The sequence below is a fragment of the Sinocyclocheilus anshuiensis genome, unplaced genomic scaffold (assembly GCF_001515605.1).
Source record: "Sinocyclocheilus anshuiensis isolate Anshui unplaced genomic scaffold, SAMN03320099.WGS_v1.1 scaffold160, whole genome shotgun sequence".
NCBI lineage: Eukaryota > Metazoa > Chordata > Actinopteri > Cypriniformes > Cyprinidae > Sinocyclocheilus > Sinocyclocheilus anshuiensis.
The window spans coordinates 1,234,894-1,255,106 of NW_015554119.1; the positions used below are offsets into that span (position 1 = coordinate 1,234,894).

Here is a 20,213-nt window from a genome sequence, read left to right on the forward strand (position 1 = left end):
CAGTATTATAGTAATTAAATATTCGTTTAGTTATCACAAAAACTCGTTCTATTTTGTTGTAGATCATTAAACAGGTACGCTTCCTCAGAAGCCTGTCCGAAATCAGTTTCATGAGGTGCCTTCATGCATAAACGCTGCCTGCAAAGTCATTGCCTCATACGGCAGGGAGGCAGCAAGGTGTTCCACAAACACGGGTGGAAGGCTGAGTTTAGATTAAGCGCTTCCCTCTGCTGGCTGAAATTATTCACTGCACAGAAATTATATACTGTACGTATGGCTACTGTGTAAAAATGTTTTTTTTTAGTGAAAATATTTAATTTCAATTTAATACATCACAGAACATCCAGAGTATTTTTTTGTAAATCCCTGTTGCTTTTTATTACAACAATATAACATACTTTTTATGGTAATATGGTCATTTCATCTAATCTAATAATATCCAATCTTACCCGCCACATGTTGAGGTTTCATAGGCCCCGCCTTCATCATGAACGGTTCCCCTCCCTCAAAGGCCATGATTGGGTCAGCAGGTTGGCCCTGCCCACTGAACGCCATTAATGATGGGTGCCGCGTCCCAGGACACAGAGCTGAGGAGGAAACATGGGTATAATTCTCATCTTTTTGTCAGATAGCTGACAACAACAAAACATGCAAAACATCTCTTTGTACATTTCAAATCAGGCCGAATTGTGCAACTTTACCTCGTTTTCACGTCTCCTTGTGATTGGTTAAAATTTGTCGCACCACTATGAAGAGTTTCTGAAGGATTTTTCTGAATTACTGCAAGACAAGAGAATAACAGCATTACATTTTTCATTTAAACTTAAATTTTAAATTTAATTGTAAAATGTATTTTTAAGTGTAAAGCCTCGTACACACCGCGACGATTATCGCGCGCGCTTATCGCCAACGTTTTTCAACGCGTCTTTTGTGTTCATACACAAGCGATTTTCGCAGGCGATGAGCCGAGTGAACGTGCAAATTCACTCCCTGACATTAGATGGCGCTTAATGAAAAACAGAAATACACATCGAATCCTATTTGATCTGCAATTCCTCTCCATAACAACTCCCTCTTATCGAGATTTTTGTAGTCACTGTCGCGTTTGTCATAAAGCCATAAAGCCCTACATTCATCTTGCCTCGATGCATCTTCTTGGTCTATTTACTTCCTCTTCGTCGTTAGGTATCAATGTGTGCTCGGCAAGACCGTTTTGTGCTTGAGCGCCACCAAGTCGTGTTTTACTGTAACTTCAGCAGCTCCAGGCACGTGAACAAAAGCGGCAATTATACTGTACGTATGGCTACTGTGTAAAAATGTTTTTTTTTAGTGAAAATTTGATGTGTCAAGCCCTTTCCACATTTCTGGGGTTCTCATAAGCAGACCAAATGTGACACACAGCCCCTTTCATAAAGATTTATTCCACAGGTCTGTCATAATCAGGCAAATATACATTAACATACAGAATATCGTCCCCTCTTCTGATGCTTCTCACATTAAATAACGCAATAATTCAAGACACACGTCTACTTAAAAGAACAATAACAATACATCATAACAACAACAATAACAATAATAATTAATATCATAATGACAGCCAAACATCGTGTATTTCCAAGTTGTATCTTTCTACAATTCATCATATAGTGACTCTTTTAAGGTGCACCACATAACTGGCAAGTGACTTTTTAAAGAAACTCGACAATTTTGCACCATGACACACAGTGAAATAGACAGAGACTTCTTGCAAACGTTTTATATGTATATAAGTGTCTTTTTAAGGTTCTCCTCTACTTTCTCAAAGTGCTTCCGCAGAAATCAGCGGTGTCTGTCTTGCTGTGTTTCTAAAGTTAAAGCAGTCTGTTTGTTGGTTTGGCACACATCGGGGTGGAAGCAGTGGTAGCATAAGGCTTCTCTTCTCTTACAGAAGGCTCTGCTCTCTCACAGGACCTCTGCAGGGAAAACAAGACAGAGGCAAACGCGTATAAAGAGTTTGATTGAGCCTTTAAAATTTTGTTCACCTAGAACATCCACGTCGTACCATGCAACTGAAATAGAAGTGATTGACACTGTCAAGCTCCCAAAAATGACAAAATAACAAAATCTTCTTTGCACAAAGCTACCACATGGCTTTAAAGACAAAGAAATGGAAATCATTGTTCATTTTCATGCAGAAAAGAGAAGCTTGGAGATTCTACTAACCATTGGATCAATATGAGGTAAATGATGACAGAATTGTTATTTTTAGGTGAACTATTCCTTATAATCACTCATTAGCCGATGAAACTATAACAGCAGTAAATTTCAGCTTTATATGGATAATACTTTAATAAATATGCTTCTAACAAGCATGTTGTATATGCTATATTACCAGTATCAGGGTATCTGCATGTTTAAGGGAATGAAGACATTTTAAGACTTTAAATGTATTTTTTACTATAATTAAAAATAATAATTAAACAATAAAACAAAATGTTGTCAATTAATATTAATAATATTAATTTTAATATTAATAATTTAATATTAATAATTTTAATATTAATGACAATTAATAATATATGCAATTTATTCACTATATTTTTCATATATTTTTCACTATATTATTTACTAAAATACAATCATATAAAATAAAATGATATAAGTGGTTTAAAAACTCCATACAAATATATACAGACACTTGCTATGACCTTATATTTTTAAAGATATTTATTCACTAAAATATAATCATATAAAATAAAATTCTATAAAGTTACAAAAAAAAAATCCATACATTTATCTATAGATACTTGTTATGACCTTGTATGTTGAGAAAATTAAAGACATTTTAAAGCTTTTTACCAGTATCAGTGTATCTGTGTGTTTACGGGAATTAAATGTAAGACTTTTGTAGTGCATTTGAATTAAATCTAAACTTTATGTAAAAAAAAAAAAACTGCTTTATGATGTATGCAGCCTACAAATGCGACCTCCGGAGGATGCAGCCTTCCATTTGAGAAACGGCCTAAAGCCTCGTACACACCGGGACGATTATCGCGCGTGCTTATCGCTAACGTTTTTCGACGCGTCTTTTGTGTTCATACCCAAGCGATTTTCGCAGGTGATGAGCCGAGTGAACGTGCAAATTCACTTCCTGACATTAGATGGTGCTTAATGAAAAACAGAAATACCCCGGTACACATCGAATCCTATTTGATCTGCAATTCCTCTCCATAACAACTCCCTCTTATCGAGATTTTTGTAGTCACTGTCGCATTTGTCATAAAGCCCTTTGTGTGCAGACACCAATGAGACCAGCAGCTCTACATTCATCTTGCCTCGATGCATCTCCTTGGTCTACTTACTTCCTCTTTGTCGTTAGGTATCAATGTGTGCTCGGCAAGACCGTTTTGTGCTTGAGCGCCACCAAGTCGTGTTTTACTGTAACTTCAGCAGCTCCAGGCACGTGAACAAAAGCGGCAATCTCATTGGTCGGCCAGTTTTTAACGCGGCGCATCAAACTAAAAAAACGAGCCCGAGGCGTTTTTAAAAAAATTACGCTTTTACGCCTCACGTTTTGCGCGTCGGTGTGCACACTCACATTGGCGCCCTTTGTTTAGTCACGAGGCTTTAAATGTCGGCGATAATCGCGCGTGATATTCGTCCCGGTGTGAACAAGCCTTAACATCGCATGCACACTACAAATCGGTTTTTACCGCTGTCAGAGACTCTGCCGTTCACTTGAGCTGGAGTCTTAACGTCTTTCTGCAAAGAAACAAATAAAGCAAGTTCATTTTCCTTTCTCTGTGTGTGTGAAATTAATTCAGACTCAATAAAAACACAGATGTGTCCCACCTGTCCTCCTGCATCACTCTTACGAGTCCTTTTCATGATTTCTTCCAGACGCTAGAAAGGTGAACACAGATGTTAGTCAACCCCACAGGAATGGATTAATGTCTCATGTGTTTCTCCTAGAAAACAATTATATTCTTTTTTTTCTCAGTAAATGCATTTGAGAGCCTCTTGTTTTACCTTCTTTCTCTCCAGACGCTCCTGTTCCTCCTTCTGGAAGTGTTTCTCTCTTTCTGTCCTCTGTCTCTCTGCTTCCTCTCGGGCTTTGGAATCGGCCTCCTCTCGCTGGAAAAGACACATGAAACATCATTACCCATATATCCATTATACATCTCTAAATTACCCATAAGCCCTACGACATGACATCAAGAGCTGGTAATGAGGCAACATCAGTGCTTTTATCATTAACAAAAACTAAAACGAAAATTAAAACTGTTAAAATTGTTTTCAATAAATGTTGACTATACTAAAAGCTGAAATAAAATATAAATATTAGATGAAATATCCAAAATTAAGAAACTTTGAAATATTGCCATGGTAGCTAACAGAAATAAGCTGAAGTGTTAAAATTGCTTTAAAAAACTAAAACATAGGAGTATAAAAATCTAATAAAAAATGACAAAAAACACATAAATTATTAAAATGACTTAAACGAAATTAAAACTAACTCAAACTAAAATTTAAACTAAAATTAAAATGAAAACTGAAAATAAATAAATAATAGATCAAATTAAACTTGAAGCACTAAAAGTTGAAGCACTAAATTACTGGAAAAAAAATATGCAGAAATATTTATAACAAATACAAAAATGACAAAAGCATAGCAAAATTACTGAAATGTTCAACTACAACTAAAATTAAAAATTAAAATTAAAAATATAAAAATAAAAGCTATTTCAAAATATTAATAAATACTTTAATAGTATATAAATAATACTAAAATAACATAATGATCACATTAATAGTTGGCCAAGTAATGAATTGAATTTAAGGCTGACATGTAAAAAAAAAATAAAAGGTCTGCAACTTCACTGTTTTGAACGAACAGAATGTGTTTTAATTTCACTCCTCCACCACAAGGGGGAGGCAGCGGCCAAAAATGCCCTCTATTTGATTCATTTTAATATTCCTCACCTAAACACAGTATCTTTCAACTGCATATCAGAAAATGATATGCATACTGAATCATAGGTATAAATGCATTGCAAAAATGCTTTAGTTTAATCCTATAAAGCCAGATGTGGCATCAAGTTCAATCTGTTTATGTATATCTGTGTCCTCCGTCACAGTTTAGATCTTGAGAAAATCCTTTTTGATGCTACTCAGACACCACAGATGTGTTTTGTACGTCCAGAGAGCCACAGACAGACCCATTAGGCCTGTCCTGCATGATCAAATCAGACCAGAACACAGGCTTGGTCTCAGACGGGCTCTGTGTGAAGGGCAGCAGATGAGAGTCGCCCGGAGGCTCACGTGACGTCACAGATCTGAACCGCAGGAGACTCAAGCTAATGCCCTTTTGTCTGCCTGTGCCTCGGTCACCTTGATGCCATGAAGGTGTTTTGTATTAAAATGACTTTACTGAAGACAGATTTTTGGGTATGGATTTTAAAATAGTTCGGTAGTAGGAGCAAAACAAAGCTGATGTGAGCAAATTTGTCGATTCTGAATCAATATTATACAACACAAATAAATGTATACTAAAACATATGCCACAAATATATCATTTAAATTAATATTATTTAAGCCACTGAAAGTGGATACTAACAGAAGCTTGGCAAGTTTGTCCTAATGGTCTCGATTACCCATGAAGCGCTGCTCACCTGTCTCTGCAGACGCAGGTTTTCCTCCTGCTCGGCTCGTGCTCTCTCCTGCGCCTCCCTCTCCTCCTGCAGACGCTGCTGCTCTGCCATGAAGCGCACCTCCTCTTCCCTGTGCCTCCTCTCCTCCTCCTCACGTCTGGCGTGCTCCTCACGCAGTGCTCTGAATGAAGATGAGGCAGTGTAAACATCAAGAGAGTTACGACTAGTCACTCTCAGTCAACACTTCTAAATCTAAATCTAAAAAAAAAATGAAATGAAATATAATGTAAAAAAATGTAAACTTATTTTATGTCAGCTAGCAACATTTCTCATGTTCATTTAGTTTCATGTAATGTACTAAAAACTAAAACTGAAATAAACTAAACTACAGTATAAAGATCATATGTGACCCTGGACCACAAAACCAGTCTTAAGTCGCTGGGGTATATTTGTAGCAATAGCCAAAAAAAACAAAAATGCTTTAGTTTAATCCTATAAAGCCAGATGTGGCATCAAGTTCAATCTGTTTATGTATATCTGTGTCCTCCGTCACAGTTTAGATCTTGAGAAAATCCTTTTTGATGCTACTCAGACACCACAGATGTGTTTTGTACGTCCAGAGAGCCACAGACAGACCCATTAGGCCTGTCCTGCATGATCAAATCAGACCAGAACACAGGCTTGGTCTCAGACGGGCTCTGTGTGAAGGGCAGCAGATGAGAGTCGCCCGGAGGCTCACGTGACGTCACAGATCTGAACCGCAGGAGACTCAAGCTAATGCCCTTTTGTCTGCCTGTGCCTCGGTCACCTTGATGCCATGAAGGTGTTTTGTATTAAAATGACTTTACTGAAGACAGATTTTTGGGTATGGATTTTAAAATAGTTCGGTAGTAGGAGCAAAACAAAGCTGATGTGAGCAAATTTGTCGATTCTGAATCAATATTATACAACACAAATAAATGTATACTAAAACATATGCCACAAATATATCATTTAAATTAATATTATTTAAGCCACTGAAAGTGGATACTAACAGAAGCTTGGCAAGTTTGTCCTAATGGTCTCGATTACCCATGAAGCGCTGCTCACCTGTCTCTGCAGACGCAGGTTTTCCTCCTGCTCGGCTCGTGCTCTCTCCTGCGCCTCCCTCTCCTCCTGCAGACGCTGCTGCTCTGCCATGAAGCGCACCTCCTCTTCCCTGTGCCTCCTCTCCTCCTCCTCACGTCTGGCGTGCTCCTCACGCAGTGCTCTGAATGAAGATGAGGCAGTGTAAACATCAAGAGAGTTACGACTAGTCACTCTCAGTCAACACTTCTAAATCTAAATCTAAAAAAAAAATGAAATGAAATATAATGTAAAAAAATGTAAACTTATTTTATGTCAGCTAGCAACATTTCTCATGTTCATTTAGTTTCATGTAATGTACTAAAAACTAAAACTGAAATAAACTAAACTACAGTATAAAGATCATATGTGACCCTGGACCACAAAACCAGTCTTAAGTCGCTGGGGTATATTTGTAGCAATAGCCAAAAAAAAAAATCATTGTATGGTCAAAATTATCGATTTTTCCTTTATGCCAAAAATCATTAGGATATTAAGTAAAGATCATGTTCCATGAAGATATTTTGTACATTTCTTACCGTAAATATATCAAAACTTAATTTTTGATTAGTAATATGCATTGCTAAGAACTTCATTTGGACAACTGTAAAGGCGATTTTCTCAATATTTAGATTTTTTTGCACCCTCAGATTCCAGATATTCAAATAGTTGTATCTCGACCAAATATTGTCCGATCCTAACAACCATACACCAATGGAGAGCTTATTTATTCAGGTTTCAGATGTATAAATCTCAATTTCGAAAAATTGACACTTACGACTGGTTTTGTGGTCCAGGGTCACATATTTCACAAATGACAATGATAAAAACACAAAATTTACTAAAACTAAACTGTACTACAACTTTAACTAAAATTAAAATTTACAGAACAGAAAATATCAAACTAAAAACTAATTCAAAATATTAATAAATATCATAATAGTATTTCAATGATACTAAAATATCACTGCTCAGAGGGAACACCTATGGATTGTTTGAGTCCTCTGATGAATGTAAAAGTCAGTTTGATAAATTATTAAATCAAAATATAAATGCATATTTAATACTAATATATATTTATTATATTTAATGATTTATGTAATTATAATCAGCTCTAAAATATTTCATCTGCTAGAATTTGCAGAGTGCAGAGTCTCTATAAAATTATTTTAAAAACTGTTATCTGATAATCATAAACAACTGGAAAGGTCCTGGAAATTCACTGTTTAAAAACGACAGAAACTCTGTAAAATTTATTTACATACTTTTATAGTTTGTAATGAATATTTTGAATGAGCGTTTAAGTTATATTTTCATTTTAGTTTAGTTTTAGAAATTTTGTTATGTGCTTTTGTCATTGTTGTTAGGGTTTTTTGTGTTACTATTTCTTTTGTTTTAATTTTAGGTTTTTATTCGGTTTTCGTTTTCATTTCCAGTAAGTACAGTAATATTAGTGCTTCAAGAAACTTATTTCAGTCAGTTGCAATAGCAGCAAATTTTTCATATTTTTCAAATATCACATATTTCACATTTTTCAAATATACAATATTTTCAAATATTCAGATTTTATTTCGTTTCAGCTTTATTTCGATTAACAAAAATGTTATTAATACTTTTAGTTTTGTTAACGATAATAACCCCGCTGTGATCATTTTAAATGTCAATCAAGCTTTTTCTTTCTAAGTGGGCAGTTCTTTGCAAAAGCTGGTCTATACAGTATGTTGGCTATGCAAGACTAAAGCAGTCTATAACCAACTAACCTGCTCTTCTGCTCCTGTTCTCGTCTCTCCTGCTCATCCCTCTCTCTCTGCTCACGGGCCTGACGTCTCTTCTCTGCTAGCACACGGGCTGCCTCCTCGGGATCACTGGTCCCAGCTGAGGGCTTGGCAATCGGAGGGCCGGGCTCAGGAGAGAGTGATCGGGAAGTTGTGGCTGCCACATTGGCTGCCTCTGGTGTCTGAGGAGCTGCAGTGATTGGTGCAGAGGGAGTGAGGGGCGTGGCCGGAGCAGACGAGACGGTGATGTCAGGAACACTGAGGGCAGCTAAACAGAAAAAAAACAGGAGAAAAGTCCATCAAGAAGAGTAAAAGCTTATGTTTCATTTATACATATTAAAGCTGTAAAAGTCCTTGAAAACCATTGAGCTGTCACACTGATTTATCTGAAAGCAAACGCCTCTCTGCGCCCGTCGTCATTGCGATCACACTCACTCTTTGTGTCCTTGGGAGGGTCAGCCTGACGGGGCTCCTTGGTTTCCACGGCAACAGCAGCAACGGCGGGGGGCTGCACGCGGACGGGAGTCTGAGCCCGTTTAGGCCGGGTCTTGGTGCCAGGAGGAGTCCGGCCTAAAGATGAGGGTGGTTTGGGGGACACCGCTGGATTGGGGGAGAGAGGGCGACTCCTGGGCGTCACAGGTGATGAAGCTCTGTTTTTAGCTTTGATATTTGGGCTAAAAAGAGACGAGAATTAAGAACACATCCCAGTATAAACCAAAACAAATTTGGTTTCAACACCAAAAAAAAAAAGAAGGATTTTATTTAGTATTTTTGTCTTGATTTCTATTAGGCCTACATTATTTTGATATTTTAAGTTTTCAATTTAATTTCCTTTTAATTTTTTAGTAATTTATTTATGTGCTTTTGTACATTTTTTAAATAAATAATTTGTAAATAAATTAAATTATTTATTTATTTTTAATTTGACTATTTAGCTTTAACTTAAACTTATTTTAGTTAGTTGCCAAGGCAACATTTCTCATTTTCATTTAGCTTAGTTTAGTTTTATTTCGTAGTTTGTTTAGGTGATGAAGCTGTGCTTTTATCTTTGATATTTGGGCTGGTTTTCTGGCGAGACTGAAAATATGACTTTAATTAGTACTTTTATCTAGATTTCCATTACATTATTTTGATATTTTCAGTTTTTAATTTAATTTCATTAGATTTTTTTTGTAATTTTGTAATGTGCTTTTGTCAAAACTTTTTTAATATTATTGTTTAGTTTTTTTTTCAGTTTTAGTTTAAATTCAGCTTAAGTTATTATTTAATTCTTTATTTATTTCCAATATAGATTTTCCACACAAAAAATAAATCAAGATTTACCTAACAATGAAAATTATTTAAGATATTTAGTCTTGCTTTCTTGAAAAAATTGATTAAAATTATGTGAGTTTAAGCTTAAACCAAGAAAAAATATCTGTATTTTTTTTCTCTTTGAATTAAGTTTATTTTTCTTAGCCCACTGACATGTATTTGTTCTTGTTTAAAGCATAAACTCACTAAAATTTTCAGAAAACAATACTTACTATAAATTACTAACCCTAAGCTGAAAAATAATAGTGATGCTTGCCTTAGCAATAATGTGAATATTGTCACAGTGAGGAAACTCACAATTATGCTGGAAAATTGGCGCCTGTTTAAGAAACAGTGTAAATAAGCAATCAGGCAAGACATGAACCGGCCATAATAAGAGTACAACCTAACTGCTATAATGGCTAATTTATCACTTTTTCCACAAAGCAACTGAACACAAAGGCCTAAAAAGAGCCAACAGCTTGCTAGAAAGCCTGCTGAGTTGGATCAGAGCCTCTCTTTGGCTCATGAGCGCACAGTAATTTAACCTGATGCAGCTTAAAGAGCATGTGCTGTGTGTGTGTGTGTGTGTGTGTGTGTGAGAGAGAGAGAGAGAGAGAGAGAGTCACCTGGCTTCTGTTTTCGTTCTGGTTATGGATTGGGACTGTCTCTTCTTCTCCACTTTTTCTTTAGACAGAGCGCTTTTCTCCTTTTCATTCTCTCGTTCTTTGTCTTTCTTTTCTTTCTTCTTCTTCTCAGACTAAAAGTAAACAGCGATGGATCATTTCAAAGTCAAATCATGACAAACAAGATTTTTGGTTAAGTAATTTAAAAGTTAAATTAATGCTTTTATTCAGTAAGGACACAAATGGATCAAAAGTGACACTAAAGACATTTATATTGTTACAAAATATTTTCTCAATATTACTGTTTTTACTATATAAAAACAATAAGAAATCAAACCACAAACTTTTGAACGGTAGTACATATTAGCATTATTATAAGAATAATTCTGCTTTTGTGAGTGAGTTGTTGTGTGCATGTATTTACCGGTGTAGAGTTGCGTCTCAGCTGGCGTTGTGTGATATCAGGTGTGCTGGCTGAGACCCTCCAGCGTTCAGCACTGTGCTGGTGAGGATGATGATGGGAGCAGGGCGTCAGAGGAGATACGGATGCAGAGCGGGAACACTGATCTGTATTCAGAATAAGAGATGTTTAGAGACACTCACTTGTTGTTGTTGTTGTTCAAAACACTACATACTGAATTCAGATCATACACTACTGTTCAAAAGTTTGGGGTTGATCTTTTTTCATGTTTCTGAAGAAAAACTCTTATGCTCAGCAAGGCTGCATTTATTTGATCAAAAATACCATAAAAACAGCAATATTGTGAAATATTATTACAATTCTAAATATCTGTTTTCTAATCTAAAAGATTTTAAAATACAATTTAATTTTGTGATGCAAAGCTGAATTTTCAGCATCATTACTCCAGTCTTCAGTGTCACATGATCCTTCAGAAATCATTCTAATATGCCGATTTGCAGCTCAAGAAACGTTTCTTATTATTATCAGTGTTTAAAAAAATCGTACTAACCCCAAACGTTTGAACAGCATTGTACATTCAGATGATCTGTTATATTCAGAGCAGTCTTCTAGCATACTACTGTATTTTCAGTATGCAGTATGTATAATGTGAGCAATGAGCATTAAGTAAAATTGCTATAAGCATGAACAAAACAAAAAAACAAAGCACCTTAAACAGGGTATAATATATTCCAATCTATTAAATGAACTACAAATTGTATTATTCTAGACTCGCTTTTAAAGTCAAGGCAGTTTTACACAAACCTGAATAAAAATACAAAATAAAATATTTCCAAAATGATAATTGGATATTGTATATATGCAAATACGAGGTCATGTGGCAACAATGTAGCATCTTACTGTTCAAAATATATAATGAACATAAAAGTGCATTCGGTTTTACAATAGTACATACTGTGCAATATGCAGTTAGTCTCAATTTCATCAAATAAAAATAGTACACACTATGCTCAAATAGAAAAATAGACACCAATTTGGATTTAAAATTGCTTCATGTTAATCTGAGGCTAATAAAATATACATAGAACAGACAAAGGAAGTTTATTTCAGCAGACAAGATAAACTGCTTGTTTTCTCTCAATGAGGCCCGTTTATGATGTGCACTGTAAAAAATGACCGTGAATTTAACGGTAAAAGACTGTAAAAATGCTACAGTAAAAGCTGCCGGTTTTTTACCGTAAATTTTACAGAATTTTTTTTACAGTGTGTGTTTAACACATTACATGGGTGTGCATGCATTATGTGGTGAGTATAACCATTATCTTAAACTCCTGACATGTTAAATGTGTGTGATGTGTAACTCACGGGGGTCGCTGCTGTTCTGGAGTGTTGCGACGCTCCGGCTGCGAGCCAGAAAGGAAAGGGTGGGTGTCATCAACCTCTCTACGATGCGGCTCTCCCACGGGCTCAGACGCAAACTGCGGGCTGACACAAGAGGGCGCTGTTAGCATCGACACATGTGGACACATACCGCACAGGTCACTCGACAAAGGGCCGAAGTAAGCGTTCATCCAATCGGCTGACTGCAACATCCAGTAACATGATGCCTGACCAATCAGAGCAGCTGTTACTGGAAGAAGAATCTTCAGGCCCTTCGTTGAGGACATGTTTGTGTACTTCTAATTCACATAACCTACACTATTGTGAATTATGATTGCTGTACTTATTTACACACACATTCACACACTCTATTTGCTTATTTGCTCATTGTAACTTCAAGGAAGTTGAAGTTTCAATTTAATTAGTGAATTTAACCAGTACTATTACTCATGCTGGTTAAATCAAGAATGCAGTAACTAAAGCATGTTAGACTTTGATGCTTTGTTGAACAAAGTTTGCTCTTTCTTAGCTCAGGAGATGTAATGGAGCTCTATTTTATGTTTCATTTAAGTATATTTCTCTTAAAATTTCTTGTGACAACTAAAAATCACAAATGAGTCAATCACTGACATACATGTAGAGTACAGAGTGATAATTTATATATACTACCATTCAAAAGATTGGGGTCAGTAAGAAATTAACACTTTTATTCAGCCAGGACACATTTAAATTTGTAGCATTTACATTTTTAGCATTCATCTACAAAAGATTTCTGTTTCAAAGAATCTCGAAGAAAATCTAAAATCTAAAAATATTAATCAGTGTTTAACTGTTTTCAGCATTGATAATAATAAGAAATATTTATTGAGCTGCAAATCAGCATATTATACTGATTTCTGAAGGATCATGTGACACTGAAGACTGGAGTAAGGATGCTGAAAATTCAGCTTTGCATCACAGAAATAAATTACTTTTTAAAATATATTCAAATAGAAAACAGTTATTTTAATTTGTAATAATATTTTACTGTTTTTGCTGTATTTCTGATCAAATAAATTCTTAATAAAGTCTTGATGAGCATAAGAGACGTCTTTCAAAAGCATTTAAAAAGCTGACCCCAAACTTCTAAACTGTGTAGATGGCAAGAAATATGATGAGACAACTATGAGTTCAAACTGAGATCTTTTGATCGCAAACTTTAGTAGTCGTGGCAAGGCTGAACATAGTTTGAGACATTATTGAGATCTAGAGGAGACAAATCTGAGCATTTTGCTCTCCATTTGATCTCATTGCTTTAGATATTTTAGAGACTTTTCTTTCCAATGAATGATTTAACTGCATGTCTAGACGAATAGCACTCTTATACCAGAATAAATGGTTCATGGGTTCAAAGACGGGTTAAAACTGGTTTTATTCTGGGAATTATGGGATGCTGTTTATTGTTAATAATCTGAGAGCACATTAAAATGAAGTCTGTGCTGTCACACAGATGACTGAATGACAGTTCTCTACAGACATGAGAAAAACAAGTTATGTGACGAAGAAATGAATCTGTGGTCTCGGTTTTCTCCCACGCTCCTTTGCTACAAACACACACATACACTCTCCCACTCAGGCACAAACAGGCACAAAAACACTCTGGATGTCGTATTTGCAATCACACAACATTAAAACGATACTGTGTAAAAACAGACCCTTGTGCTCTTTGTAGCAACAAGGTGGTGCTCAGATCTGACACTTTAGCAACACAAGAAAATTTACAACACATCGTGACGGCTGGTCACTGGCTGTTGCTAGGCAACAGCTGCTTTTTTTTTCTCCCCCACTGCGGCAAACTGTGCTGTTGCCTGAACTACTGTAACAGAAGGTTGATCACGATCTAGGATATAAACTCTTCCTTGGAAACTATCTTTATACTATATGTTCTAAAAACTGATACAGAATATGGTATTTCCAGGAAGCTCAAACCTCAAACAGTATAAGACATCATTTAAAATATGTTTAACCCAAATATTGTGTGTTTATATCTCAGCAAAAAGTGCACTTTGAGATGAGTGGTCATCTCTAATGACAGGAAAATAAGTACAGATCATGAGCTCCACAGTTACCATGCGGTACACAATGCTGTTATTATGTTGATTTATACACATCTGCATAGCCACAGTTTTGCTGACTTATCATTGGTATGTTCTGCTGCATGTGGATGTCAGCATTCTAGAAAACCCATTATTTCCTCAGACAGGAAACTTAAAATAAGGCTATGTTCAGAATAACTAGCATACTACTGCTATTTTTGCAGGTTCTAGTGTGTAAATTAGGGTTGGGCCGATAGACGATGCCATCGTCCATCGCCGATGGCTGACAGACATCACGATGTTGAGCCGGTGTGCCGAAGAAACATGCTACCTATCAGATTGTGCTACCCAAAATATATTTGTATTGTTTTAAGGGTAAGTTTAGGGTAAGGGTAGGTGTGGACGGGTAGGTTTAGGGTAGGGGTAGGTATGGACATTAAAAAAAGCCTAAAACCACATGAATAAGATGCTGGTAGCACAATCTGATAGGTAGCATTTTTCGCTATCGATTTGTGCTACCTATCTTTTTAATGGGAGGTAGCACAATCTGAGCGGGTAGCACAAATCGTCAGAACACCGGCATCGTGATCTCTACCAATGTTGTTCTATCAGTCTTCTCTCCTTACTCTGTGTATGTGTTAAGTGGACTTTCATGTACTGTAATGTAACAGTCTACCGCTAGCAAGCGGCTAACCATGTCCCTTTAGTGGCTCCGTAGAACGTCTTATTTGTTTTCCGTGCCTTTCTGCATACGGATTCACGCTTCAGGCACACCCCCTAACCCCGCCCCCCCATTGTCATCGTCCATCACGATGTTTCACTGTAGACATCGTCCGAAGCCAATTTGGTAGACATCGCCCAACCCTAGTGTAAATTATGCATATAGAGTATCAGGATGGCATACTAACCTTTGCTGTGTAGAGCATATGAGAGAGAATACTAATAACTGTATCTCACAATGTAATGTGCTCAAACTGATTTTCCATTTCTATGATGAATCTTATGGTTTTTGACCTCTTGTCTTTAATTTGACAGACAAGAAAAATGTGGAAAATAACTTTTTATTTCCAATGACTGGACACCACTTGTGGAAATAAACATACACGTACTGTTAAAAATATGGCATACTCCTGTTTGAAGTGTTTAGCACTGCATAACACTAAACTGTACTATTTCACATACTACTTAAAAATAGAGTGTAGTATACAGTGGGACTGGGAGCTGAGAATCAGTTCTTAAGCAGAATTATCAGCATTTGTTTAAAAAATAAAGGAACTGAATGATGTATAACATTTGGTAGCATTAATTGTACATGATTAGTGCTTCTTTCATACTAAACACCTTACTTAAATATTCTGGCAGTGCTTTTGATTTGTTAGTGAATTGTTTTTGAAACTTTTTTGTTTTTGTATATACACTACAGTTCAAAAGTTTCTGATCAGTAAGATTTTCATTTTTAAAAAGAAATTAAGAGTTTTATACAGCAAGGATTCATTAAATTGATCAAAGTGACAGTAAAGACATTTATAATGTTACAAAATATTTTTTATTTCAAATAAATGCTGTTCTTTTGAACTTTTTATTCATCAAAGAATTTTGAAAAAATGTATCATAGTTTCAACAAAATTCTTAAGCAGCACAATATTATGGCATACTGAAAATTCAGCGTTACCATCATAGGAATAAATGACCTTTTTCATTGTAATAATATTTCAAAATATTACTGTTTTTACTGTATTTTTGATCAAATAAATGCAGCCTTGGTGAGCAGAAGAGACTTTCGAAAACATTTAAAAAATCATACTGACCCCAAAATTTTGAACAATAGTCTAGTTAGGACATATTATTGCACAAACCCCCCTTAAAAATAGCAAAAGAATCATTAAAAGAACTGCTAAGTGATCAGAAAGTTTCCATCCTTAGCATACAGTTTATAATGAGCAGTATACGGTAAGCAGTATGCAAGTATTCCATTCTGAACATAGCCGGATACATTCCTCAACATCACTTATTTATATTAATAATTAATCAACCAATTAAAATGATCACATTGATCACATTAATGATTCATGATTAACGATCACATGATCACATTAATGCAGCACATATTTTATTACATCTCCTAACTTAGTTATCAGTCCTTTGTTTTGTTATCACTGATCAACAATCAGCCTTTCAAATCACACACTTAAGGTAAAAACCAACCACCAGCACCACAGACCCACACCAAAGACTGAAAGTGATGACGGGAACACAAAAATAAGAAAAAAAGCAAAGAAATAAAAAGAGATATTGCCACCACTTACTGGACCACAGATAAATAACCATTACAGACTATGAAGCAACAATGTGAGCACTGATCAAAAAGTGCACGGAAGAAGAGATTGACCACGATGCAACACAAGAACGAGGGGGTTGTGGGGTGGGGAAGTGAATAAGAAAGGTGTGAGAATGACCATCGATCACCAGGCACAGGCACAGGCAAGCAGGCCACCAGAAATGAGCAAATCAAAAGCAGTTCATGGGAAAACACAACTGAAGAACCAAAAACCAGACGAGGGTTTGGAGGGAGGGATTTTTGGAGGTGAAACGCGGGAGCCGCTCCATTCTTACTTCTGCAGGGCGAGTTCCAGAGCGTGGCCGAGGACTTGGACAGCCTGTTGTTAATCACAGGCTCCGTCTGCCGCGGCAGGTTGACCGTGGAGGCCGAGCATCTGCCTGCAGAGCGCAACACAGAGAGCAGAGCGTTCATACTGACCCCGTGAGCGACGGCAGGAGGGAGTGCGATTCTGGTTTTCCCAAAGGAAGGGTCATGCAGACTTTCAGAGGGAGAGCTGGAGGAGGCGGGTCACTCTTACATCAACTTGTGATCATGTAGGATGATCGTACATTTAGGATGTACATTAAATTCCATGTAATGCTAACACCATTTTTAAAGGTACATGAACGCTGACCAGAACATTACCATTCAAAAGTTTCGGGTTTGATTTTCATGTCTCTTATGCTCACCAAGCCCGCATTTATTTAATCAAAAATGCAGTAAAAACATTAAAATTGTGAAATATTATTACAATTTAAAATAACAGTTTTCTCTGAATATATTTTAAAATGTAATTTATTCCTGTGATGCAAAGCTGAAATTTCAGCATCATTACTCCAATGCCATATGATCCTTCAGAAATCATTCAAATACGCTGATTTGCTGCTTAAGAAATATTTCTTTTTATCACTGTTGATAACTGATGCTATACTTAATTTTTATGGAAACTTTTTTGTAATTTTTCTAACATTATATACGTCTTTACTGTCACTTTTGATTGCTTCAATGCATCCTGGCTGAATAAAAGTATACATTTCTTTAAAAAAAAAATCTTTATGACCCCAAACTTTTGAATGGCATTGAATATCTAGATAAATCAGCACTATCCTACTGAGAAGACCAGCATTATCTCCAGCATGTGATGTCTTATGGATGATGGTTTCTAGCATGGCATGCTGTGTCCACATCAGGTTTCTTAACTAGCTTAACCATAAAAACCATGCTGGTCATCCATCATTAGCAACGCCAAACAGCAAACCAGACTTTCATACTGGTCTGATCTGGTCTTTTCAAAAGGGTAGGACTAAGTGATGCAACATAACATCATTGGTCACTTCAGACACTTATAAGGAAAAGAATAGACTTCTTATCTTTATGTTCTAATCAATCAATGTCATACATACAGCAGACATATCAACACCCATCACTGTGTCTTAAAGGGATAGTTCACCCAAAAATACAAATTCTGTCCCTCATTTCATTCCAAACCTGTATCACTTTCTTTCTTCTGCGGAACACAAAATAATTGTTTGGAGAATGATCTCAGTGTTCTTTTGTCCATGCAACGAAAGTCAATGGTCACCGAATCTGTTTGATTAACATTTTTCAAAATATCTTCTTTTGTGTTCCACAGAAGAAAGTCACACAGGTTTGGAACAACATAAGCGGGAGTAAACGATGACAGAATTTTCATTTTTTTTGGTGTACTTTACCTTTAAAATTCCATCATAGCATCTCTTTTAACCTCTTTGGTCTAATAATACGGAAAAAAGTCACACCTTAACAATATCACAGTCCTCTATCTACATACATCCAGCACAGCTACTACAACACCAGACTAAAAAAAATTGGTTTTAAAGAATAAAAACATACAAAAACCAAAGAAAAACAAAAATAAACCATAGAAATGATGTTGATGCCAATGATTATCAAGCTTTTTGGTGGCGAAACCATCGTAAGATGGTTTTCTTCCCTCACATTTTGATGACAAGATTAACTTAAAGCGGATCAACAAAATCATAACCAGAGGGTGACACCTATTACTCATCTACAGCAGTAAAATCTCAGCGCTGAAAACATACTGACCGCTTTAACTCATCCGTATGGACACAGAACAAACTCTGCTGAAGTCAAATTCAATGTTGTGTCAACATAAGAAATTTCCAGGTTTATATCAGGTTCCCTTTACGTTCCTTAATATAGTTTCAGAAGGTAATGATAACTCCAGTTCTTATTTTAAAGTTGTTTGAGGCTGGAAAGTTTGACTAATGACACTTACTCTCTCTGCGGGAGGTCTGGTTCAAGCCGCCAGCCCATGACCACCTCTGCTGACGGATCTCAGCCCACGTTTTTTTGGTTGACCTCTTTATGGCGGATTTGTACCTCTCCTGCAGAAAAAAAAGACAATCACAAGACCACTTGTGGTTCATTTTTTATCGTAATAAGATTCTGAATCACTTATATTAATAGAACAGGAATTCATTTAGTAGTTAATTTGTAGTTCATCAGATTTTAACTATAAACATAATTCATTTGACAATCAGAAAGCCTCACAACCCTTTTCATCTTCATTTTTAGCAGTATATGCTACTGTTCAAAAATTTGTGGTCGGTTAGATTTTTTGATGTTTTTGAAATAAGTCTCTTATGCTCACAAAGTCTGCATTTATTTGATCAAAAATACAGTAAAACATTAATATTATTACAAAAATATTACAATTTAAAATGCCTGTTTTCTATTTTAATATATCGCCGTCACGTAAAGCATCATTACTCCAGTCTTCAGAGTCACATGATCCTTCAGAAATCATTCTAATATGCTGATTTGCACCTCAAGAATCATTTCTTATTATTATCAGTGTTGAAAACAGTTGTGGTGCTTGACCAATTTAATGCATCTTTGTTGAATATAAGTATAATTTTCTTAAAAAATAAATTAAATTATAAATAAAATAAAGTAAACAAACAAAAAAAATCTTACTGACCCCAAACTTTTGAATGAATATTATGAATATTTTATGAATATTGCTTTATAATTTTAAACTTAACAGGTTAGTTCACCCAAAAATGAAAATTAGGCTGTGTTTTACTCACCCCAGAGTCATCCTAGGTATATATGACTTTCTTCTTTCAGACGAATCCAGTCGGAGTTATATTAAAAATCGTCTTTGATCTTTCAAGCTGTTTAATGGCACTCAGCGGGTGTTGCATGCATCAGTCCAAAAGAAGTTAAATAAAAATCGCACATCCATTAAAAAAAAGCCTCTCACACGGCTCCGGGGGGTGAACAAAGGCTTTCTGTAGCGAATCGATGCGTTTTTGTAAGAAAAATATCCATATTCAAAACGTAATAATCACTTTAATTTGATTCGCTGACTGTTGTACATGGAAGCAGTTCCGGGAGGATGACGTATGAGGTCAGCGCTGCGCATGCGCCGGTGAGTCTCGTGAAAACCAACGTTTGTTAACATGAGCAAAGGAAGCAAAGTTTCCTTACTTTAGCAAAGGAAAACCAGTCTCCTCTTGGCTTATATCGAAATCCTCCGACATTCTTCTTTACAAATCCTCGTTTTGTACTTCTAATAAGTGAC

General features: G+C 36.0%; 1 protein-coding gene across 1 annotated transcript in view; it reads right to left on the reverse strand.

Annotated features, from left to right (window-relative positions):
• Window positions 1–523: 523 nt before the first annotated feature.
• Window positions 524–20,213, reverse strand: part of LOC107669943 (MAP7 domain-containing protein 1-like) — a 62,152-nt gene continuing 42,462 nt past the window's right edge. The window contains exons 5-17 of the mRNA XM_016462378.1: window positions 18,903–19,011; window positions 16,918–17,022; window positions 12,215–12,334; window positions 10,853–10,995; window positions 10,432–10,562; window positions 8,945–9,183; window positions 8,495–8,777; window positions 6,720–6,879; window positions 4,009–4,113; window positions 3,832–3,882; window positions 3,693–3,741; window positions 702–780; window positions 524–587 (exon numbers count right to left, since the gene is read on the reverse strand). Coding sequence (XP_016317864.1) covers window positions 524–587; window positions 702–780; window positions 3,693–3,741; window positions 3,832–3,882; window positions 4,009–4,113; window positions 6,720–6,879; window positions 8,495–8,777; window positions 8,945–9,183; window positions 10,432–10,562; window positions 10,853–10,995; window positions 12,215–12,334; window positions 16,918–17,022; window positions 18,903–19,011 — 1,638 coding nt within the window. The remainder of the gene's footprint in view (window positions 588–701; window positions 781–3,692; window positions 3,742–3,831; window positions 3,883–4,008; window positions 4,114–6,719; window positions 6,880–8,494; window positions 8,778–8,944; window positions 9,184–10,431; window positions 10,563–10,852; window positions 10,996–12,214; window positions 12,335–16,917; window positions 17,023–18,902; window positions 19,012–20,213) is intronic.